This window comes from Somniosus microcephalus, chromosome 7, assembly GCF_052327205.1.
Source record: "Somniosus microcephalus isolate GS21.2 chromosome 7, FLI_Smic_1.0, whole genome shotgun sequence".
Lineage (NCBI taxonomy): Eukaryota > Metazoa > Chordata > Chondrichthyes > Squaliformes > Somniosidae > Somniosus > Somniosus microcephalus.
Window position 1 is genome coordinate 200,436,972 of NC_140993.1, and position 25,608 is coordinate 200,462,579.

At 45.5% G+C, this 25,608-nt stretch overlaps 1 protein-coding gene across 2 annotated transcripts; it reads left to right on the forward strand.

Annotated features, from left to right (window-relative positions):
* Positions 1 to 998: 998 nt before the first annotated feature.
* Positions 999 to 16,051, forward strand: LOC147115073 (CCN family member 3-like). 2 transcript variants are annotated; one of them, XM_085993321.1, is made up of 5 exons: positions 999 to 1,113; positions 1,308 to 1,527; positions 2,132 to 2,383; positions 7,096 to 7,304; positions 15,495 to 16,051. In XM_085993321.1, the coding sequence occupies exons 1-5, from the start codon at positions 1,063 to 1,065 to the stop codon at positions 15,774 to 15,776; spliced, it is 1,014 nt and encodes a 337-aa protein (XP_085849447.1). In that variant the 5' UTR covers positions 999 to 1,062; the 3' UTR covers positions 15,777 to 16,051. The 2 variants fall into 2 exon arrangements, with proteins under 2 accessions (XP_085849447.1, XP_085849446.1); XM_085993320.1 differs by lacking the exon at positions 999 to 1,113 and having other exon boundaries at positions 1,129 to 1,527.
* The last annotated feature ends 9,557 nt before the right edge of the window (positions 16,052 to 25,608 follow it).

Genomic DNA, 25,608 nt, shown 5'->3' on the forward strand with positions numbered 1-25,608 from the left:
AAGACACAACAAAATGTTTGAAATAACATTCCCTTATTATCATATACTTTTAACAAAGTTGACATGGAGATAAAGTTGAAATGGAGATAAATTTTGGACGGTGTTTCAAAAAGTCAACATTCGTAAACACTAATACGCTCTTGAACATAAAACTGCAGGTGACCCATTCGTTCATTTTTCTTTTCTTCTACTTTCCTACCGTGAATCTGATTCTAGTGAGTAATCATTTTGATAAGTATATGTTATGACGGTTCGCAGGAGTCATTCAGTCTCCATACAATATTTGCGTGACAGTATATCTTTCCATCTAGAGAGCCCGTTGAAAGCAGACAAGACGGCCTGCTGCTCGGAGTCCAACACAAACACTATCGCACATTGCGCACCGATTGTTTTGGCTGCGTCAGGGCCGATGTTTAACATGCAAGCGGCACATTCCACTGGTCCCAATTCATATATTTGCACCAGTGTCTTGAGATATCTGACCCGGCAGAAGTGTATTTTCGCTGGTGCGGTTATTAAAACAAATACAATGTGTACTATCCTGCAGATATTGCATCTGTTTTGGGAATCGGGCAATCAGTAGAGAAGAAAGCAAGATGCAGCAAGAGTGAGATTTTTTAAAAAACAGCGGCATCTGTCCAATAAAGCGATGTCTAGCGTCGGAAAGATTGATCTATTAAAGGCGGCGCGATGGCGGTCGTCGGGATGCGTGTCAGCGGATAAACATTTCCCTTCAGGTCTGGGAGCAGCGAGGTGTTTGCCTGCAGTCTCCAAGTGCCAATCACCAGCACAGCCTTCCATTCCGAACCCCCCGCCCAGTCTTTGATCCAATCGGTCGCGGCGTCACCATAGCGACAGTACAACGGAACGCTGTTGTCCAATCCCCGGGGCGTTGCCACGGCACCCAGAGAAGAATTTTTGAGACCGCAACTTTTGCAGCCTGGGCCAATCAGAGCCACGCTTCCGCGGATGGCAGCTTTATAAAATGCAGGCGAGGGCGCAGCGGAGGGTAGAGGGCAATAGTCAGCTGTATGGTGGTGGTAGTAGTACAGTAGCGGCAGCATGCAGCACCTCACTGTGGCACGGCTGGCTTTGCTTTTGCTTTTAACTGAGGTGAATACGTTTAACAGCATAGCTGGGAATATAATATATTAATGTAATACAGCAAGCCTTTATGCGTTTTTAAATTAGTAAGCTGCTCTGTGTGAGATTTTTTAAAGGAAGCTGTTTAATAGGAACAAATGTGTCCAGTTATGAAGTTCATGTTTGGTATTTCAAAGCTTGTGCTCCGTCTTTCTGTTTTACAGCGGGCTAGCGCCCAGTATTGCTCTTCCCCTTGTAAGTGCCCAAAGGATCCACCAAGTTGCACACCCGGAGTACGGCTAGTGTTGGACAGCTGCGGCTGCTGTCGGGTTTGTGCCAAGCAAGCGGGCGAGGTCTGCACCGAGAGCGACACCTGTGACTCGCATCAGGGGCTGCAGTGCGATTACAGCGCCGACACCCGGCACGGTCTTGGCGTTTGCATTGGTGAGACTACAGCGTACACTATGAAGTATCCTTGCAAACTTACTAACCAACCCGTCTGTGATTTTGTTACAAATAGTTTCATCATCTAAGTTAGTATGCACAGTTCCTGATGGGTCCTGCTGAGCACCAATATACCTTGGAACTGATCTGAGCGAAGTCATATTACGCAGACTCCAGGAATTACATTTTAACTAGGATATTAGACTAACTCGGATATTAAATTACTTCTTCATGCTACGCCCTCATTAGTATTCTCTCTGAAGTACAGGCTGCAGTTTGGGATACCTGTTTAATGTACAACTGTATGATTAAATCAGTGCACACCATTTAGCTTGAATAAAACTTTCTGAAGTAAGCATTCATTGAAAGAAAATTGACCCTCTACTTTTCCAAGAAATTTTCAAATGTAAAATGTTAACCAAAGTAGATTAGTCAACTATCGAATAATTAAGAATGCTAGCAAGACTGTTTTGCAAGTGTTTATTTCCTCCCACTATAAATTATTAGAAAATGTATTGTTGTTGCATAGATATAGGATTCTCTAATAGATAGCACTCTTAATAAAAATGATACAAACTTAATGTCGCTTATCTTTGAATTCTAGCACATGAAGGTAATATTTGCATGTATGATGGAGTTGTCTATCGGAATGGGGAGACATTCCAGCCAAGCTGCAAATACCAGTGCTCCTGTAAAGATGGCCTGATTGGCTGTGTGCCTCGCTGTAATCTGGATGTCCTCCTGCCTGGCCCTGATTGCCCATTTCCCAAACAAGTACAAATGCCAGGAGAGTGCTGTGAGCAATGGGTGTGTGACCACAAGCAAGAAGCTCCTATTGGAGGATTTGCAATGGCAGGTAGGATACAATGTTTATGTATTCTATGTTTTAGCTGATTATAAACTTAGGATGCATCCTTTACACCCTGTAATGTATGAATAATCCTAAATGAACAATTAATTCAGTGGCTTAAACTTTTTAGCTGCACTAGAGTGGCACCTTAATTGTATCTAACAATACTGCAACACTCTATACATAGGATATATTTTACAAATTTGCATTCCAGCAGAGCATATTGGGAATTTAGGCACACAGGATATTTTGTCAATTAGCGGCCAAAGCATAAATTCATAAAATCGATCGTTCTGGTGTATACTACTTTCAACTGAAAAGGAGCTAAAATTGCATGTAGAACAGACATGTAAACTAATCTCTGATATTCTATCTACCATGCATTATTTTACCAAGGCCCCGCCTGCGCTCTCAGGTGGACGTAAAAGATCCCATGGCACTATTTCGAAGAAGAGCAGGGGAGTTATCCCCGGTGTCCTGGCCAATAGTTATCCCTCAACCAACATAACAAACAGATTATCTGGTCATTATCACATTGTTGTTTGTGGGACCTTGCTGTGCGCAAATTGGCTGTCATGTTTCCCACATTACAACAGCGACTCCACTTCAAAAGTACTGTAAAGCACTGAGGTGTCCAGTGGTCATGAAAGGCACTATATAACTGCAAGTCTGTCTTTCTTCTTTCTTGCTCTCACCTTGAGCTGGAGAATTTCATTGCTTCAAATTTCCATCTGGACCCCTCTTCCTGAAAGGACTCCATTCCTTTCAGATTCTCCATCTCTGCTTGGGTGCCACTTACCACCCCAGAACTTCCAAAACGTCCTCCTTTTTTCCTCAGCCAAGGATTCCTCTCCACCATGGTGGATAGAGCCCTTGACCACATCCGTCCCATTTCCTGTGCTTCTGCCCTACCCTTTCTCTCCCTATCAGAACCACGATAGGGTCACCCTTGTCCTCACCTTCCACCACACCAGCCTCTGCATTTGACCAATTACCTTCTGCCATTTCTGCCACCTCAATGCAATCCCACCACCAAACACACCTTCCCCTCCCCTCTCAGAATTCCAAAGGGACAAGCCCCTTCTTGACACCCTGGTTCACTCTTCCTTACCATGCAAGAGTAGGAGATGCAACACCTGACCATTCACCTCATCTCACATCATTGTCGGGGCATCAAACACTCCTTCTGTGTGAGACAGAAATTTACATGTACTTCTTCCAACCTAGCATACTGTATTTTCTGCTCACAGTCTCCTCTAATCAGAAAAACCAAACACAGGTTCGGTGATTGCTTTGTTGAACACCTCTGTTCTGTTTGTGTGTGATCCCAAGCTCACTGTCACTTACCATTTTAATTCTCGATCCAACTCTGATCTCCCTGTCCTGGGCCTGATATGCTGTTCTAATGAAGCTCAGCATAAGCTTGAGGTACAGCACCTCATCTTCCCACGAGATGTTTGCAGCCCTCTGACCTTAACATTGACTAACAACTTCAGACCTTAACTACAGCTCCCATTTTCTCTTTGGCAGTAGGTGCTGGCAATGTGTAGTGGGGTTTCCAGGGATGGTTAGGAAGGGGGGGGTGGGGGAGGGAAGGAGTGGATTGGTACTTGAGGTGGAGACCCCTGTTGGAACGCTACTGTGGGGTGGCCTACACCCTTGGTGCCGACCTGCTTTGTTGCTTCCACTGGAGTCTGCTCCACCAAGCCGGTTTTTCATGCTTCACTTTCTACTATGTCCCTTTAGCTATTCACGCACTCTATGGGCTGAATTTTGCCAGCGCTCAAAATGCGGGTTTGGAGGCGGGTCCACTGTCAAAATCAAAGTGATTGACAGCAGGTTGGGAACCCGCTTCGAACCCACCTCCATGTAAGTTTCCAAAGTGTCAGGTCTGCGATTCTAGAACAGACCCGTCACCAAGCGACAGGGGAGGCATTTAAGATAGTTAAATACTTGTTAACTACAATTTTGCCAGCCTACTTCTAGTTTACCACTTTTTTTACGAGGTTCCTGTTGCTCGGGGATCACATCAGGTAAGTAGGTCGGGTTCTCTGTCTCCACATTGCTGTGAATAGGTGACAGCTGCAAAAGTGGTATGAAAGCTTCCATTTCACAGCTGGTCACTTTCCAATGTCAGAAGCTTGAGCCTTCAGGACTTGGAAGACACCTTTGAGCTGTATGCGGTTAGGAAGTGTTTGGAGTAAACTTTCTATCCACTATCACCTCCTTGGAGCAAGCTCTCTCACCATTGACAGATCGCATCTCTCATCTCAACTTCAGCTGCCATCTATTCCAGTAACATCAGTGCCCTTGAAAAATCTCACCTTGGTCCTCTGAATCCCTCCATGATCAGCCCCAACACCAACATCACCAACAACCACACCAACCTTCTCCACAATCACCTGATGCTGCACAGGGCACCAGCACCCGATAACATTGCTGCCCGGGAGGCCAGTTATGGCATCACCACAGCCAGATTTACTTCACTTGACGCTGTACACCCTGCCTGCCACATGATGCGTTAGGTTGACACCATCCCACAGCAGCACCATAAAGCAGCCCTACAATATCGAAGCCATTCCTTTCACACTCATCACAATTGCGGGGGTGGGGGGAAAGTTATGTCTCAGTATTCACTGGAACTCACTAAGACACTTCTAAAGGTGAGCACAGATCTGTCCAATAAGGTAAAGTGTTGAAAATATAGATTTCAATGTTTGACAAGACATTAACACAAACTTCACATGAACATTGGCTAAACCTCTCAAGTGCCCACCCTTGTGTGTTGTTAGTTGTTATGCTTGTAGTAGGATGAGTGTGAGGGGTGGCTAGTGAGATGGGGAAGTGATAATGTAGATCGAGAGGGATGGGTGGAGGTGCAAGGTAAGTTGCTGTGAGTAAAGATGTGAAGGAGTAGGGAAGGTAGAGTGATGTGGATGTGATGAGTGGCACAGCAGGATGAGGTTGAGTGTTTGGCAGTAACGTTTCATGATCTGCTCAGATCATTGAAAGGCTTGCACCACTGCAGCCTGGTCCTCCTGACCACATCCCTGCTTGTGTCCTCCTGTGCAATGTACAACCAGGCTGCGTTGGTGTCCTGGAGAGATTTCTTCCGCTCATGGGAAGGGAAGAGAACCTCCCTGCGTGCTGTGACTCCCTCCATAAGCATATAGAGGGAGTCATGGGAGAGCCTGGGTGCAGCCGTCCACCTTTGTGCAGTGTTTGTAGCACCTCAATGCTGCAGAACACTGGCCGCAGCACTGTCAAAAACAATTTACGCATGGTCCCTTTAAGGAAACCGGCTGATGACGCATCATCAAATGACGTGATGGGACTCGGTTTATTTTCATTGGCCGGGAAACGTGCAGGACGGGCTTTAAGCCCAATCACTTGAAGAGCGGGCTGGAGCCAGGAGTGGGTTCGGGACCCGCCACCCACCCCTCCCGCTGCAATCCCACCTCCGCTGGCGAAATCGCGGCCTTTGTCTCTTTTTATTTCTGTCTCCTTTTGTCTCTTGCTAATATCACTTCTGCCATTTAACCAGCTCCTGTTCTCCATACAAGCACTTAATAAGTCATTCAATTTTTTTCCTGTGACTTTTTCCTTGTTCTGTTCCTTTTTTTAAGTGTTATTCATCTGTAATATCTTCCAGTCCTGAGGCAGGGTCTTAAGACCTGAAACCTCAACTGACTGACCCCCGTTTCTCCATAGTTGCTGCCTGACCTGCTGAGTATTTTCAGCTTTTTCTCTTTTTTTTGTTTTCGGGTTTCCAACATCTACAATATTTTGCTTTTTATTTAAGAGAAAAGTCATGATGGCTAGTCCATGACCCCTGTTGTATTCTCCTGGGGTGCAGAGGCTGGGCTCAGCTGTGATGCACCACGGTTCAATAGCCTACCAACACTTAAGTTCAGATTCAAACCTGAAAAATTATCCCTTAAGTGATATTGGAAGGCAGTTTCATTGAACTGTACCTCAGCATAAGTTACCAGCTTCAGTACAGAACCGGATAAGGGGACAAAACTAAAGCAGAAAAGGAATGGATATGCAAGTACATGTTTGTAGAAAAATGTCACCTTTTTATTGAATTTAAATGCTCGCCTATGAACCCTTTTACTAGGGCGACTTGTATTTAAATTCTCATGATTGTTGTCAGAAGCCTGGTACAAAATGTTTATTTTTGTTAATCTTGAATGAATCCCACAGTGGGATAATCTAGGTCACACAAACCCAGTGTTTCTTGGCTTGTAAACTGTAAAGCTTCCAAGCCAAATTCCCCAATGTCTTTGAATGTTATATCTTGGATAGAAGACACTCTTACTGACATTACCTCTATTTTTAATGGTAAGACAAAACATGAGATAGAATTGAAATTGTATTTTTCCACGCACTATAGAATACAACTTCCTTTCTTCCATGGTTCAGTTAGTAGACTGCCATAGTAACTTAGAAACTAGGAATCATAGGATTACATCAGATTACAAAGGATATACGGCACAGAAACAGGCCATTCGGCCCAACCAGTCCATGCTGGCGTTTATGCTCCACTCGAGCCTCCTCCCGTCTTTCCTCATCTAAATCTATCAAAGTGGTGATATTTAATTCTGCTGTAATTGCAAACAATTGCCTCTTGGTAAGGGAATTCACTTCACCTTCCACTGCAAAGTTTCTATGTATAGCCTTTTGTTAGAGGATAAGGTTTTTTTTTTTCCTTTCAGCTTACAGGCAGGAGGCAACCTATGAATTGGATTCACTTAACCCTAGTCTGAACTGTATACAGCAGACCACACAGTGGAGTGCCTGCTCCATAACCTGCGGCATGGGCATTTCTACTCGCGTAACTAATAAAAACCGCCAATGTGATATGGTGAAGCAGACACGACTTTGTGAGGTTCGGCCATGTGGAGATTACAAAGTCACTGTCAAAGTGAGTACAAACAATTAATACTAGAGGATTGATCTATACTCTTGGTCTTTCTGCAAATGGAATGTTCATTAAGATAGCTGGAGCTACAACAACAACTTGCATTTATGTAGCACCTTTGACGTAGAGAAATGTCTCAAGACACTTCACAAAAACATAACCAGACAAAAGTGGATGCTGTAATTACAAATCACTAAAAGTTTAGCTAAAGCAGTGGGTTTTAAGGGGGGTCTTAAAAGAGATGAGGCGTAGAGGTTTAGGAAGGGAATTCCAGAGTGTAGAACCTAAATTAAGACACAGCCGCTAATGGTGAGCCAAAGGTAATGGGGGATGCACAAGAGACTAGAGTTAGAAGAATACAGAGTTCTCGGAGGACTGTATAGCTGCATAAGGGTACAGAGATTGAGAGAGGCTAGGAATTTAACAAGAGGATGAGAATTTCAAATTGGAGCATTGGTGGACCGGGAGACAATCTAGGTTAGCAAGGACAGAGGGGATGGATGGGTGAAACTTGGTGTGCGATAGGGTATGGGCGGCAGAGTTCAAATTGAGCTGAAGTTTATGGAGGATGGGAGGCTGACCAGGAGAGCATTGTAATAGTTGGGGATAATTTTGACTTTGGGTGATAGCTGAATCGATATCGTCCATTTTACACTATCACCCAAAGTCACAATTACCCCCGTTGGGCCTGGAGGTGAAAAGGTATGGATGAGGGTTTTGTCTGTTGATGAGCGGAGGTGAGCAAGGTTATGGAGGTGGAAGAAGTCTTTGTGATGGAGAGGATACAGGGTTGGAAGCTCACTTCAGGATTAAATAGGGCACTGTGGTTGTGAAAAGTCTGATTCAACCTGAGACAGTGGGCAGGGAGGGAGATGGAAGCTATCATATTTCATAAAAACTTGTATTTCTATAACCTCTTTAACGTAGTAAAACATCCCATGGTTCTTCACAGGAGCATTATCAATCAGAAACTGACATCGAGCCAAAGAAGTAAACATTAGGACAGGTGATCAAAAGCTTGGTCAAAGAGGTAGGTTTTAAGGAGTGTCTTAAAGGAGGAGACAGAGGTGGAGAGGTTTAGGCAAGGAATGCCAGAGCTTAGGGCCTAGATGGCTGAAGGCATGGCTGCCAAAACTGGGGTGAAGGAAGGGGAGATGCACAAAAGGCCAGATTTGGAGGAATGCAAAGTTCTTGTGGGTTGTATGGCTGGAGGAGGTTAGAGGTAGCGAGGGGCTAGGCCAAGGAGGGATTTGAACACCAGGATGAGAATTTTAAAATTGAGGTGTTGCCGTACCGGGAGCCAATGTAGGTCAGCGAGCATAGGGATAATGGGTGAACGGGACTTGGTGCAAGTTAGGATACGGGCAGCAGAGTTTTTGATTGATTAGTTTAAGTTTAAATAAGTAAAGTGGGTTTGTAACTATTATTAAAGCTCATTATTACAAGATATCAATCCCTGGTATCAATATACAATTTTTTTTTTTTTTTTTTTAATACAGCTTCAACTTACACCAGGGTTTTTATTTGGTGTATGTACTCTTAATGTTACATGACTATTGCATGTAACCACAGCTGTGTAGTTCCAACAGGGTCACTGAATAGCTATCAGTAAAGGATGCCGTGGTCTCTTTTTCATCCTCTAGCTTGGGGATGTTCAAACCAGTTGTTGTACACCCGCCGCTGCCCCCGCCCCCCACCCCCGCCTCCTCAGTCCTGCCATGAATGGATAAGAACATAAGAATTAGGAGCAGGAGTAGGCCATACGGCCCTTTGAGCCTGCTCTGCCATTCAATAGGATGGTGGCTGATGTTTGACCTCAACTCCACTTTCCCACCCAATCCCTATATCCCTGGATTCCCCATGAGTCCAAAAATCTATCTAACTCAGCCTTGAATATACTCAATGACTCAGCATCCACAGCCCTTTCGAGTAGAGAATTCCAAAGATTCATAACCCTCTGAGTGAAGCAATTCCTCCTCATCTCAAGCCTTAAGTGGCCAATCCCTTATCCTGAGACTATGCCCCCTAGTTCTAGACTCTCCAGTCAGGGGAAACAACCTCTCAGCATCTACCCTGTCAATCTGCCTCAGAATCTTATGTTTCAATTGGATCACTTCTCATTCTTCTAAACTCCAGAGAGTATAGGCCCAATCCACTCAATCTCTTCTCATAGGACAACCCTCATCCCAGGGATCAATCTAGTGAATCTTCGTTGCACCGCTGCTAAGGCATATATGTCCTTTCTCAGATATGGAGACCAAAACTGTGCACGGTACTCCAGGCGTGGTCTCCCCAAAGCCCTATACAATTGTAATAAGACTTCTTTACTCTTGTACTCCAACCCCCTTGCAATAAAGGCCAACATGCCATTTGCCTTCCTAATTGATTGCTGTACCCGCAGGCTAACTTTCTGAGTTTCCTGTATGAGGACACCTAATTCTCTCTGAACACCAACATTTAATAGTTTCTCCTCATTTAAAAAATATTCTGTTTTTCTATTCTTCCTACCAAAGTGAATAACCTCACATTTCCCCACATTATACTCCATCTGCCACCTTATTGCCCACTCACTTAACCTGTCTATATCCCTTTACAGGCTCTTTGTGTCCTCCTCCCAGCTTACTGTGGTAAACCACTTTTATCGTTACACTATAGTTATCACTGTTGTATTGTTATCACCGTTATCACTGTTGTATCACGATACGAGGTCGCCTCTTGTCGCGCTGTTATACCTGGGCTGACCACCTCCGACTCCGCCCATGGCTCCACCTACCTGCCCAGGTATAAAGGTAGTCAACTGGCTGGTATTCCTCCTTGTTGGACCCGATCACCCACGAGGGTGGGCTCTGTTATTTAGTCAATAAAAACCTTTAGTTACGTTCCTAACTCGTCGCCTTTTATTGGACGAATTGATAGGTATATCACTTACTTTCCCACCTAGCTTTGTATCGTCAGCCAACTTGGATACATTGCACTCGGTCCCTTCATCTAAGTCATTAATATAAATTGTAAATAGCTAAGGCCCAAGCACTGATCCTTGCAACACCCCACTAGTTACAGTCTGCCAACCGGAAAATGACCCATTTATCCCTACTCTATTTTCTGTCTGTTAGCCAATCCTCTATCCATGCTAATATTACCCCCAAACCCATGAGCCCTTATCTTGCGTAGCAACCTTTTATGTGGCACCTTTCGAATTTCTTTTGGCAATCCAAATATACTACATCCACTGGTTCCCCTTTATCTACCCTGCTAGTTACATCCTCAAAAAACTCTAATAAATTTGTTAAACACAATTTCCCTTTCATAAAACCATGTTGACTCTGCCTAATCATTTAATGATTTTCTAAGTATCCTGTTACCACTTCCTTAATATGGACTCCAGCATTTTCCTGATGACTGATGTCAGGCTAACTGGCCTGTAGTTCCCTGTTTTCTCTCTTCCCTCCTTTCTTGAATAGCAGGGTTACATTTGTTACCTTCCAATCCAGTGGGACCGTTCTAGAATCTAGGGAATTTTGGGAGGTCACAACCAATGCATCCACTATCTCTGCAGTCACCTCTCTCTTAGAACCCTAGGATGTAGGCCATCAGGTCCAGGGGATTTGTCAGCTTTTAGTCCCATTAGTTTCTCAAATACTTTTTCTCTACTGATATTAATTACTTTAAGTTCCTCACTCTTATTAGCCCCTTATTTTAAAAATGTGCATAGTTTTGTAGAAAGAACATTTAGAAACAAGAATATATTGCTGATAGGTCAGTGGGTAAGTTTAAAGTCTCTGCCATTCCTGTAATAATTTCTCCTGTCTCCGCTTCTAAGAGACCAGTGCTTAATTTTGCTACTTTCCTTTTTACATACTTGTAGAAGCTCTTACAGTCTGTTTTTATATTTCTTGCTAGTTTACTCTCCTATTCTATTTTCTCCCTTTTTTAATCAATTTTTTGGTCATCCTTTGCTGGTTTCTGAAACTCTCCCAATCCTCAGGCTTACTACTATCCTTTGCAACATTATAACCCTCTTCTTTTAATCTAATACTATCCTTAACTTTTTTAGTTAGCCACGAATGGATCACTTTTCCTGTGGAGTTGTTGGATCTGCTAACTTCGCAGAGATCAGGGATTGATCATGGGGCGAGGGGGAAATTTAACTTCAGCAGGGGTGTAAAACGGATGGTTGCAAACCAGCTAATTTTCCTTTCCATTGAGGTCTATTGGGCAAAGTGAGTACTGGGTGGCTGAACTACTGCTGCCCGTTTTGCGCCACCACTAAAGTTAAATTTCCCTTCAGGATCTCTTGATTTATGGTTCACGGCCAATGACTTACTTTTGAAATGTAGTCACTTATGTAGACAAATGACACTCGGTTCACACACACAAAGGTCTCATAAACAGCAAATAATAGGTGACAAGTTGATCTGCTTTTGGTTGAAGGATAAATATTGACCAGGACACAGGGAGAACACCCCTGTTCTACAAATAGTCCAAGGGATCTTTTACCTCTGCCTGAGTGGACAAATGGGGCCTTGGTTTAATATCTCACCTGAAAGTCTGTACTTCTAACAATGCAGTGCTCTCTCTTGAAGGTAAATCAGTGTCAGAGCAGTGGGAGGCATTCAAGGAGGAGATCCGGAGGGTTCAGACCAAATATGTGCCCTTAAAGAAAAAAGGTGGGACTAACAAATCTAGAGCCCCCTGGATGTCTAGGGACTTACAGGGTAAGATAAAGAAACAAAGGGAGGCGTATGACCGATACCAAGGGCTAAATACTGCAGAATCGATGGAGGAGTACAGAAAGTGCAGGGGTGCAATTAAAAAGGATATTGGGATAGCAAAGAGAGAGCATGAAAAATTCTTGGCAAGTAAAATCGAGGAAAACCCAAAGATGTATTATAAATATATTAAGAGTAAGAGGATAACTAAAGAAAGGGTAGGGCCTATTAGAGATCATGAGGGTAATCTGTCTGGAGGTGGGAGACGTCGGTAGGGTTCTTAATGAATACCTTGCATCTGTTTTCACAAAGGAGCGGGGCAAAGCAGACATTGCTATCAGGGAGGAAGAGTGTGAAATATTAGATGAAATAAACATAGTGAGAGAGGAAGTATCAAGGGGTTTAGCAGTTTTAAAATTGGATAATCCTCCGGCCCGGATGAAATGTATCCCAGGCTGTTAAGGGAAGCAAAAGAGGAAATAGTAGAGGCCCTGACCATCATTTTCCAATCCTCTCTGGCTTCAGGTGTAGTGCCGGAGGACTACTAATGTGGTACCCTTGTTTAAAAGGATAGACCAAGTAATTGAAGTCACAACGGTTTATTCAGGCCTGGGGAGAACTCCTCACGTCCCAACACGAGTCCAAACTCCAACAAGCCTCTCAAAAATCCACATAGTTATACACATTTTGCCAGCCATACCTCCTCAGAGATCCAATCAATTTAAAAGTTTACACATTAATCACTATCCGGGAGTGGCTGTTCATACAGAGTTAACATATAGTATAAGTTTCATTTCTCTATGGATGGGTCATGCCTAGCCTGCTCATTTCTTGGAAATGAGTCATACTCCTTTTGCCTCTAAGGTCCAATTTCCTGGAAATGAGTCATACCAGTATCACCTTTGTAAGTTTCATTTCTCCGGACTGGTAGATGTCATTTCTGCAAGTAAGCATACAGGTGATTAGTACACTCCATCCTTAAACATTCTGTGGCTTTGCCTGTTATAAACCTGCTTTTCTGCAATTGAATCCTGTTTGTCTTGCCCTTTTTATGTCCAATTTTTAATACCTTACTTCAGATTCAAAACTGGCTCTGAGGCAGGAAGCAGAGGGTAATAGTTGATTGTTTTTGTGACTGGAAGGCTGTTTCCAGTGGGGTCCTGCAGGGCTCAGTACTAGGTCCCTTGCTTTTTGTGGTGTATATCAATGATTTAGACTTGAATATAATGGGTATGATTAAGGAGTTTGCAGATGATACTAAAATCGGCTGTGTGGTTGATATTGAAGAAGGAAGATATCAATAAATTGGTCAGGTGGGCAGAACAGTGGCAAATGGAATTCAATCTGGAGAAGTGTGAGGTAATGCATTTGGGGAGGGCTAACAAGGAAAGGGAATACACATTAAATGGTAGGACACTGAGTAGTGTAGAGGAACAAAGGGACCTTGGAGTGCATATCCATAGATCCCTGAAGGTAGCCGGCCAGGTAGATAAGGTGGTTAAGAAGGCATATGGAATGCTTGCCTTTATTAGCTGTGGCATAGAATACAAGAGCAGGGGGGTTATGCTTCAACTGTGTATAAAACACTAGTTAGGCCTCAGCTAGAGTACTGCGTGCAGTTCTGGTCACCACATTACAGGAAAGATGTGATTGTACTAGAGAGGGTACAGAGGAGATTGTCAAGGATGTTGCTGGGAGTAGAGAATCTTAGCTATGAGGAAAGACTGGATAGGCTGGGTTTGTTTTCCGTGGAACAGAGGAGGCTGAGGGGAGACCTTATTGAGGTGTATAAAATTATGAGGGGCCTAGATAAAGTGGATAGAAAGGATCTATTTCCCTTAGCAGAGGGGTCAAAAACCAGGGGGGACAGATTTAAAGTAATTGATGGAAGGTTTAGAGGGCATTTGAGGAGAAATTTCTTCACCCAGAGGGTTGTGGGGGTCTGGAACGCATTGCTTGAAAGGGTGGCAGAGGCAGAAACCCTAACCACATTTAAAATATACTTGGATGTGCACTTGGGATGCTGTAACCTGCAGGGCTACGGACCAAGAGTTAGGAAGTGGGATTAGGCTGGATAGCTCTTTGTTGTCCGGCGCGGACACGATGGGCCGAAATGGCCTCCTTCCGTGCTGTAACTTTGTATGATTCTCAGTACTAGAGCATAGATTGTGAAGTGCTGAAGTGGAGCTCGAACCCATGACTGCCTGTCCAACTCAGCGAAGAGCACATCACTGAGCCAAGGCTGAAAGACAATAAACTAGACTAGCTACAGAGCCATTAGTTTTACATTGATTCCATTGTCCTGCCAGTTAGCAATCACTGGGAGCAAAGTTGCAGAGTACTTGTATGAAAATGGCTACTAAATACTTCTTGACCTTTTTGAGGAAGTGACTTTCTCAGTGGATGTTGCAAAGTTCTATGATATCACATACCTCAAGTTCCATATAAGAGGCTATTACACAAGCTTAAGGCAGTTGCTATACTAGGTGAAACTTGAAGGTGGATATAGAACTGGATTAGAAACTCCATCTAAATTGGTTTTATTTGCAAATGATAAACAAGGAGGATAGTAGAGTCTGGTGAAGCAGATAAAGAATTACAGAAGGACCTAATCAATATTTTCAGCTGGGTAGAATGATGGCAGATGAAATTCAATAAGGATAAGTACAAGGTCTTGCAATTTGTAAGAAAAAAATGGGAGATATACTTAATGAATGATAAAGAAGATGCTAAAAAAGATCTAGGAATGATAGCAGCCCCAATGCTGGCCTCCCTCATCTGCACTTACCTTTGTGATTTTATACCTGTTGTGTACACAGTGGTAGTTATAGAATCTCTTTATTTATCTGGGAATATAAATAACTCCAGTTATGCTAACTTTATTCGATGCAACTAGAATTTTACACAATTTGGATTGAATTATACAATAGTGTAACTCAACAGTATAATAGGATCTGAACTGGATATTAGTGTCTTTTGCACCTACAAACTTTTCAAATGCAGACTGAGGAAACACTCGGTAAGACGAGGGCAGATATAAATCATTTGGTTTTCGGTTACATTAACATAGCAATGAAAAGCTACAATGTTTTGGGTTTTCAGTTAATTAATGCAGTAACATTTGATGCTATTACAAATTTGCCAAGCAAACAAAGTTGATTACAAAATTGACTCTTCCAATAAACTCAAACTGCAAATACCATCTTTGTTAAACAAGACAAAATTATGAAATTCAACGTATTGATGTGCAAAATAGGCTCTTCTGCACACATGCCAGATCAGCCATGATCTTATTGAATGGTGGAGCAGGCTCGAGGGGCCGTATGGCCTACTCCTGCTCTTATTTCTTATGTTCTTAGTACTATGATGTCTGCCCAATATGATGCCATAAATTTCAAACCAACTCTGTTAGAATATTGTTCTTTGTACTTACAAAACTGATATCTGACACAACGTGTTAATTAGTCTTTTTCTTTTTTTTTAGAAAGGGAAGAAATGTGTCCGAACACCAAAAGCAACGAAACCAACCCGATTTGAATATAACGACTGCATAAGTGTTCAGTCCTACAAACCTAAATATTGTGGAGTTTGCAATGATGGAAGATGCTGCACACCTCACAGCACCAAAACATCTCAGCTGGACTTCAAATGTCCAGGAGGAATAATCATTAAAAAACAGATGATGATCATTAACACATGCACCTGCCATTATAACTGCCCACAAGATAACACTGTACTCCAAACAGACCAAATATCTGGTGCCTGAATATTTGACACATAGTTTTGAAGCTGGCTATTGCAACATTGTTTTTGTATGACTTAAGTGGTCTTTAAATACAGTTAACAGGATTTCAGTTTGCCCCTTGGTTTGTAAAAATACTTGTATATTTTTATTGAATTTTGTATTTAAAGAATGCTCTTGCCTATTGTCTAAGTTGTAAATAGAAAACTGGCCTATCATTATGAATTGACATGAGAATTGTACCTGTACAGTTGCATATCAAATGGTCATTAAAATATATTTTTTATAAAAACACAGCACACACATCTTCAGTTGGCATGCGTAATACAAATCTGAAATTAATTTTGCTGTGCAGCCTAGGTTCAGATGAAACTACCATCTTTTACTCCGCCCACCAAAGGCCTTTAGGTTCCTCTAACGGTACTACTGTGGGCTGCTATCATGTGCCTGGTGAGGTGAGCACCTCTGAAGTGCTCTTTCAGTGTCTGCCTTCCCTGAATATAATAATGACCTTATCCTTGCAATTTGAGATGGGTGTATAGCAGGATCCAGGAGCGGTTAGGAGTTCCCACTCCACTCTGCTGATAGAACGTGATTTCTGGAATTTTGGGCCCATAGTATGCAAATTGTTACTGGCACTGCAAGATACAGATGCTAATCCAATGAACTGAAAGTGTCCCTTTAACTACTGATTTAAAATTTAGTGCCTGCATGGGAATTACTGATAAATGCTGTGGGCACATATACTGTACTTCTCCCTGGCATCTGCTGTATGCAATTTGTTGACTGGAGAGTAACATCAATTAAGAGATTTTTAAAACTCACAGCCAGTGGAAATGGAGACTAAGCACCAGTACAAACATTTATCATACAGAGCTCCCATCCAGTGTGCTCCAGCTGAAATATTAAGGGGGAGAAATTCAGTTGTGAGCACCACCCGTTAGCGCCTTAAGAGGGCGCTAAGTGGGGCACTAACCAACTAGCGCCCGGGCGCGGCGATACCTGCGCCTCTCGCGAAATTGAGCGGACATTTCATGGCAGCGCTAAACCATACCACCCGCTCTCCTGCGCACACCGATCTTGACGTCATGCCAGAGTGCAACGCCCTTGGGGCGCCCCGGACTGGAAATTCAGTGGCGTCCCACTCCTTTCCGCCTGTCGCTACCAACGACAGGTTGACTGGAACGCTTCCCAGTCGCTGTGGGGCTGGGGGGTGATGCTATTTAAAGGGGGCTCTTCCTGTCTTCTGTGTGGTGGCCATTTTTGGACCACTCGTTCTGAGAGAGAGAGAGAGATTTGCAGAGAGACCAAGGGAGAAAGAGAGACTTCTGCATTGAGTCAACGCTGGCTGAGGTAGTTTTGGCTTCTGACCATAACTTTGTAGTTGCTTTGCTTTTTCACCGGCATAACTTTGATTGCCCACATATTATGGGGGCTGCAATGGATGGGAACGTCGTGCTTCTGCATCACATTGAGAGGGCACAGAGACGCAGAGAGAGAGTGGCAATGATGGCCAGACGGAGGAGGGCCAACAGGCGTCGGTACAGGAGACCTTACCGTCCCAGGGTTTTTCGACAACAGTTCTCGTACATCAATATGTCTGAGGAGCAGTGTTAGCGAAGGCTGCGATTCAGCAAGGTCACTGAGCTCTGCCACCTCCTCCAGCCAGATCTGCAACCTCAACTGAGTAGCAGGACATCTCTGTTGGTGGCAGTGAAGGTAACAGTGGCTCTGAACTTTTATGCCACCGGCTCCTTTCAATCTGCTACTGGGGACATTGCCAATATCTCCCAGTTCGCGGTGCATTGCTGCATCCGTCAAGTCACAAATGCCCTCTTTAAAAGGAGACGAGAGTACATCTCTTTCCCCATGACCCTGGACAAGCAGCAAGAGCGTGCAGCGTGCTTTGCAAGAATAGAGGGCTTCCCCATGGTGCAGGGTGCCATTGACTGCACCCATGTGGTTTTGCGAGCGCCACAAGAGAATGCAGAGGATTTCCGCAACCGAAAGGGCTTCCATTCCTTGAACGTCCAGTTGGTCTGTGACCACAGACAGCTGATACTCGCTGTCAATGCCCACTTTCCAGGCAGCAGCCATGATGCCTTCATCTTGCGCCAGACTTCTGTGGCAGACCTTTTCGAGGCCCCGCTTCATCCAGGAGGCTGGCTTCTCGGGGACAAGGTGTAGGGGGGCATCTTTTAACTGGTTTAAGGTAATTTACCTGGTCAGGCAGCCTTTGCCTGCACTCTGACCAATTCCAACCTTTTACCTGGTTTACGGTAATTCACCTGGTCAGGCAGCCTTATGCTGCTACACTGTAAACCAATTTCCAAACAGCGGTTTCGAATCGCTATCCTACCTCCCAGTTCTGACTGGAGGGCTTATAATTAATGATATATTAAAAACGGACAAGTGGTTTTGATGTGAGAAAGTCAACTTTATTTAACTAAAGAAACTATAATCAGATTTTAAACTATACCACACGAACACAGTAATTACAGTAAAATTGCTTAAATGGGGGAAGGCAGATGGCAAAAATGAGGGATAAGTAGCTACAATGTTCATTAAACAATCTTAGCAATTTCCCCTTAATTACCACCCCCCTAACTAGGTTGCCTTGCTGAGGAGTCAGAAACCTGCTCACCTGGGGTCCAGCGAAGTAAGAGAGAGATAGCTTCTCAGGAGCTATCTTTTATACCTGGTGAGCTCCTGCTGTTTTCCTGTCTGCAAAATTCGCACCCAAAAGTTCCAATATACAAGAGAAACGCTGTGATTGACTGCTTCAAAGTGGTTGGAATGGGTTAATGTGTCTGCACTGTGGGGCCGAAATGTTCCCGCCCACATCCGGAGCTCACCTGGGCTAAAACAAAAGGGAATCCAACTGCCCTATTGTTCAGAATGATGGGTGATTCAAACCCATCCATTCCTAAATTGTTGCATATCAAAGAGTCCTTTCCACAGTTTCAATGTGCCTCATTGTCTGGTGAGTGCTTTGAATGGGTTTGGATTTCTGTATAAATAAAGGCGATTGTTCTGCGGTAGTCTCAAGTGGGCTAATCTCTTAAGTAAATAAACATCCTGCAGTTTCTTAGAAGGGAACCTCCCTTTGATTGGCAGGTCTTTCTCACAGCCACTGCTAGATCCTCTCACACAAACATACTCCAAGCTGCTAGTTGCTCTTTTAAGCCTTTTGGCCATGCTTTCTGACGGCCATTTTCAAACTTCTTTGAAATATACACAGTTCGAAACTCAGAGGTACCATTTTTAATAAAATGTAATGTCTTAGATCCTGATGTTGCCCAAGTGCTGCTCTGCTCAATGCAGCTTTTTACAATTCTGGGTATGTTTTAAAAACCCAGAGGCAATTCAAAACACATGATTCTTCATCCACGATGTGGACCAATATTTTTCAATCTTCAGGGAAAATAGGGGAATTTTGCAAACCCCTACAGTTCTTCCTTTTGATACTTCAACTTACTTGTAGTATCCACTCGAAGAAGTGAGCAAAATTTTTCTGACCCCCGACAAACAACCATCCCCTGTATTTACCTAAATAGCTACCTACCACTGATCCCCCGACCTGTCTATTTCCCCTCAAATTCGAGAAAAACCATGGTACGGTAGGCATCTTACAGATACATCAATTTACAATAAAGGGTCGCATACCCCTGCATCACTTGTAATCAAAATTTACAAACACTTGTTACATTATAACTTATTACAAAATGTTGCAATCTTAGTTACACAATGTAATCAAAATGATCCCAAGTACGGAGAGGGTCCTACGCCTCTGCTCAACTTGGAGTTGTCACAAAATGATCCCAAGCACGGAGAGGATCCTACGCCTCTGCTCAACTTGGGGCTGTAACACAAAATACAAAAAAATCTTGAACAACATGCTTAAACAAACCCCGACCATCATGTGCCAATGATGGGTTGCTAAATTCGAGTGGGTATTGCTCCTCCCACCTGGGCAGTAAATGTACCTTCCACCCCCCTTTGATTGTCTTAAACTTTAAAACAGACAGAATGGATTTACAGAACAGCCTGCTCTGCCAGCCCCGAGCCATTCCCTTGTCCCTTTGTGGAGGCGGGGTACCCCTCATGTTTAAGATTACCTTGACACAGACCGAGACCGGGGAGTATGGGATCGCGACTCCCAGTCCCTCCCCCGCCCGTCTTCCCTCGACTGGCTGCAGAAGATGATGGGTACCTGTGTGGTGGCTCTCCCTGGCCCCACACTCAAACTTGGATCCCAGATCCGGCCACCCATTCATCCTCCCCAGCCACACTTACACTAACTTTACCCGTGGGCCCCCCGGTGAGTTCCTCCCTCCCCCGAATGCACCCACGCAACTCTTGGGCCTCCCCCTCCCCTTTACAATCTTTCCCAGGCCATCACCACCCACTCCCGGGGAACGCGTCCCTATCTGATAAGGCGCCTGCGCTTCCCCACCATGACTCCTCAACAGCGAGGTCTCCCGCAAGTGAACTTCGGTCAGGATAGTGCTGGGTTGGGGGCCATGCCCCACCCAGCTGGGGCCATCTCTTCCACGTAGGAGGAGTAGGCAAGTTCCTCCGGACCCTGTCCGGTTTCTCCCGAAGGTTGCTGCGGGGTTTCCCTCTGGATTCGTCCAGTGGCGAGGTGATCCGTAACATTCTGTATCCATATCTTCATTCGATGCCCAGCTCAGGCTGGGCGAACAGGGCTGCTTCTTTGTCCAATCTCCTGCAAAACTTAAAAGGACATGCAGCCAGGTCTCACTGACCTGCTGCCTTAGGTGGAGACATGGTCGGGTCCCTCGACCTCGGACCAAAATACAAACATTTGGCACACTTATAAACTTAAACTTTATACTAACTTAAAATTACCAGTTAATTCTAAACTTACAATTTACACCTTAAAGCAAGCTATATACACACATAGCTATAATACAAATGCCGCCTGTCTCCGGACGGCCAGGCTAATCTCTGGCAGGGTTGCAGATTGCTGCTGGCTGCAGCGAAGCTGGACTGCCTCCTGTTTCTGGTCCCCTGCAGCTTATGGCTGTTGACTGGGGACCCTTGTTATCTGTTTCCTCCCGGGCTCGGGAGATTGCTCTCTGTGGCAGGTAACCTGGTGACCATCTTTTCTTGGGCTTGCAGATCCGCTGAGACTTTCTGAGGGGCGTCTCAATGGGGGAAACTTTGGCTGGCGGACCCTGAGCTTGGGTCACAGCCCTAGCTGGCTGGGAACCTTCTCCCCCATGTCCAAAACCCGTTACCAGCTCCCCTGCAAGAGGAATTGCTATCCCTGCCTCCCCAGGGTCCCACATCATGGGGGGCACCACTCTGGAAGCGGGCTGGGAAGCTGGCCCCTTTAAACAGGCGACTGCGCCTGCGCAAATCTCCTCCCCTGAGTCCCTCGGCAGAGGCTGTGAAGCCTCTGTATTCAAGCAGGTGAGTGCGCCTGCGCAAACCTTCTCCTCGGAGTCCCGCAGCAGAGGCTGTGAAGCCTCTGGCTTCAAACAGGCGATTGCGCCTGCGCAGGAAAACTTAGGAAGAGCCGCTGCGGTCCCGCAGGCAACTGCGCCTGCGTGAAGAATTTCTTCAAAGGGCTGGGGAACTGCTATACTAGCAGAGGCAACCGCGCCTGCGCATCCGATTTGTCTGAGAAGGATAGGAAGAACCGCTGGGTCTTCCAAGCAGGCTACTGCACCTGCGCGTTAGGATCGGGAAGCGGGGACCTTTAAACGGCCGACTGCGCCTGCGCACTCGGCCTCAAACTGAGCAAGAGCCGCTGGGGGTTCCGGGTTCACGACTGCGCCAACCTGGTGTTGGGGAACCTTTTCCCTCAGGCGCTCAGCTGCGCCTGCGCGGGAAAACTGAAGATGATCCGCTGGGGGTACAGGCTGGGGAACCGTGCTTGTGCGAACCTGATCTTGGGAAACCTCTCCCCTGAGATGCGCAACCGCGCCTGCGCGAACCTGGTCTTGAGAAACCTCTCCCTTCAGGCGCGCGACTGCGCCTGCGCGAATCTCTTGTTTAAAAGACTGGGGAATTCCTGTCTCTAGACCAGCGACAGCACATGCGCGGGCAGTCTCTGTGAATGGATTGGCAGCAGCCTGCAGATTTCTAATCTCAGGTTGCTGTTTCTTTGTTTCTGAGCCACATAACTTGTTCAAATTTAAACTTTGGTTCAAATTTAGGTTTTTGCCAAAATTTACGTCCCACTGGGGCGGGGAAGTGTCCCAATTTGTGGGCTGGACAACCTTTCCCTGGAAACAAGCCACAGTGCCTGTCTTTACAGGCTGTGAACTTGAACTTGCATGGACAGCAAACTCATGTTCTCTTACCTGGGTGGCTTTAAATGGGGAATTTTGGACTTGGACCTGCCTTTGGTCTGGGGCCAAAACTATCCCGTGTGCCTCCCTTGTCCCGGATTTCTGCTACTGGACCTGCTCTACAGGGATCCCAGAACTCTCCTTCCCTGTTCCCCTGCTTAGGCAGCTTACTCTGCTCATGAATGGCTCCTCCCCCCACACAAGCCACAGTGCCTGCCTGTGAACTTCAACCTACTGTGGGCTGAGGATTCCTATTCTCAGGTTCACCCCTCATGGGCGGACCGTACCTCCATTGTCGGAGGGGGTACACTGGTCCTGGTCCCCGCCTGCCTAGCGGGACCTGCTGGCATTCTCCTACCACCCCATTGTCCACCCCTCCTTGCTGCCAGAGCTCCTCAAGACTCGAAGCTGTGGGCTGCGGTCTTGGGATCTCTAATTCCCTATCCAGCACCGTTCTGGGTGCTGCCTGTGGGATTGTTCTACTTGGGCTGCCAGTAAAATCCGGCTGACCTGCCTTCGGGCTGATCATGCAAATCATCCCCTTTGTTCCCTTTAAAGCCATGTTAAGGCTTTCTATCTCTGCCCTACAGGGGCCATGATCTGCTTCCTCAAACCTTAGGTCGCAGGCCAGCTTATAAGCTGCCTTTACCTCCCTAACCTTCTCCTCCTGCACTGTTACTTCTGAGGTGAGGCGGGCATTCTCTTCCCGCAGTCTCATCTCGCTCCTCTTTGCTTCTATAATTTGGTACTTTAGGAATTCTATCTCATTCCTTGCATGGCTTTTTCCCTCGCTAGCTTCTTGGATGAGGTGTGCGATTTCCTCCTGTAGCCTCATCTCACTGTCCCTTGCCTCTGTGACTTCCTGCACAAGGCGCTCTATAAATGCCTGGCATTTCGTGACCTCTAGTATGAGGCGTGCATTCTCTTCCCGCACCCTCTTTCCACTAGCTCTGGCCCCATTCACCTCTCTGAGGCGTTCTACCTCCGCCTGGCATTTTTCAAGCTGGGACTCCCAATTCTTGGCCTCTTTAACCTCCTCCTGCACCATCTTCTCACCCTTCTTAACCCAGCCACCTATACCATGATAGGTCAGCCTACACGCTGCCACTAACATCCGCAGGACTGCCCACAGGCTAAAAACAAGAAAAGCAATAACTGATGCTTTCTCCAGATCCAGACCACTTATCAAATCAAAAACTGCCTCCAGTCCTGCCGCGGTTGCCATTTTGTAGGGGGGCATCTTTTAACTGGTTTAAGGTAATTTACCTGGTCAGGCAGCCTTTGCCTGCACGCTGACCAATTCCAACCTTTTACCTGGTTTACGGTAATTCACCTGGTCAGGCAGCCTTATGCTGCTACACTGTAAACCAATTTCCAAACAGTGGTTTCGAATCGCTACCCCACCTTCCAGTTCTGACTGGAGGGCTTATAATTAATGATATATTAAAAATGGACAAGTGGTTTTGATGTGAGAAAGTCAACTTTATTTAACTAAAGAAACTATAATCAGATTTTAAACTATACCACACGAACACAGTAATTACAGTAAAATTGCTTAAATGGGGGAAGGCAGATGGCAAAAATGAGGGATAAGTAGCTACAATGTTCATTAAACAATCTTAGCAATTTCCCCTTAATTACCACCCCCCTAACTAGGTTGCCTTGCTGAGGAGTCAGAAACCTGCTCACCTGGGGTCCAGCGAAGTAAGAGAGAGATAGCTTCTCAGGAGCTATCTTTTATACCTGGTGAGCTCCTGCTGTTTTGCTGTCTGCAAAATTCGCACCCAAAAGTTCCAATATACAAGAGAAACGCTGTGATTGGCTGATTCAAAGTGGTTGGAATGGGTTAATGTGTCTGCACTGTGGGGCTGAAATGTTCCCGCCCACATCCAGAGCTCACCTGGGCTAAAACAAAAGGTAATCCAACTGCCCTATTGTTCAGAATGATGGGTGATTCAAACCCATCCATTCCTAAACTGTTGCATACCAAAGAGTCCTTTCCACAGTTTCAATGTGCCTCATTGTCTGTGAGTGCTTTGAATGGGTTTGGATTTCTGTATAAATAGAGGCGATTGTTCTGCGGTTAGTCTCAAGTGGGCTAATCTCTTAAGTAAATAAACATCCTGCAGTTTCTTAGAAGGGAACCTCCCTTTGATTGGCAGGTCTTTCTCACAGCCACTGCTAGATCCTCTCACACAGACATACTCCAAGCTGCTAGTTGCTCTTTTAAGCCTTTTGGCCATGCTTTCTGGGCCATTTTCAAACTTCTTTGAAATACACACAGTTCGAAACTCAGAGGTACCATTTTTAATAAAATGTAATGTCTTAGATCCTGATGTTGCCCAAGTGCTGCTCTGCTCAACGCAGCTTTTTATGATTCTGGTATGTTTTAAAAACACTGTCCTACCCAGAGGCAATTCAAAACACATGATTCTTCATCCACGATGTGGACCAATATTTTTCAATCTTCAGGGAAAATAGGGGAATTTTGCGAACCCCTACAAAGGGCTATCCTCTGTGCACTTGGCTGCTGACCCCGCTGTATTCACCCAGAACCCCTGCAGAAGAATGATACAACGAGAGCCATCAAGCTGCCAGAGAGTGGAGCCCTGCAGTACTCGCCTGAGCGAGTCTCGCACTTTGTTGTTGTGTGCTGCATGCCCTGGCGGTGGCGGCGACGATGAGGAGCCTTGAGGGAATGGCTTCTGCCATGCTGGTCAAGGCAACAATGAGTGCAAAGAACAAACATGCACATTTTGAATAAAGACACTTCTTTATTTACAAAACTGTGTATCCTTCCCGCATGACAAAGTAATAGAAAGTAACAGTCAATCACATAACTGGCACTCACAACCTGGAGACAATGTCCAAAACAGTAACAAAAATATGACCACAATCCTCGGCCTTCAATGAAACAATGAACAACTTTTTGCCACACCTTCTACTTTTTGCCCTTCGAGGGTGATCTGCTTCCGTTGCAAAATTGCCCCCTTCCCACCCTGCAGCTCCGCCGCACTGGGACCCCAGTGGCTGCAGCAAGGCTGGGGGAAGGCTGCTGAGTGTCAGAAACTGAGACTGCAGATGCCCTTGAGTGACGGCCTGGACCAGCTCTGGGCCTGGAGGGCCCGGCTGCTGACTGCTCCAACTCTGCATGGGTGGCAGCAGTCTGTCCTACAGGTGGTGGCAACTGCAGTGGAGAAGTGCCAGTGGTGGCAGCAGGAATGCTGTCATCCTGAGAGAGGACAGCAACTCCCTGCTCGACCGACACACTGGCACTCCCACGGGGCAGCACTTCAGCATGCGGAGCAATCTGCGGGAGCACAGATTGCTGGCCTGCTGCGGCGCGGGGAGGGCCCCGGGGAAACCTACCTGATCCAGCCAGGGTGACATCAGTTAGTGCTCGCGTGGCCTCAATCTGCGTCTGCATGAGACAAGCCACTGACTGCATTGCAGCACTTAGCATTTGCGTGGCAGACGCCTGTGCTGCAGCGAAGTCCTGGACACTCCTTGCCAGTGACTCAATGGATTCGGGC

What these genes read in the sequence shown, in the direction of transcription:
- LOC147115073 (XM_085993320.1), top strand. Translation starts at nt 1,242, where the DNA reads ATGTGTCCAGTTATGAAGTTCATGTTTGGTATTTCAAAGCTTGTGCTC. An exon ending in CGGTCTTGGCGTTTGCATTG is followed by an intron (nt 1,528 to 2,131) that starts GTGAGACTACAG and finishes TTTGAATTCTAG; the next exon opens with CACATGAAGGTAATATTTGC. An exon ending in TGGAGGATTTGCAATGGCAG is followed by an intron (nt 2,384 to 7,095) that starts GTAGGATACAAT and finishes TTTTCCTTTCAG; the next exon opens with CTTACAGGCAGGAGGCAACC.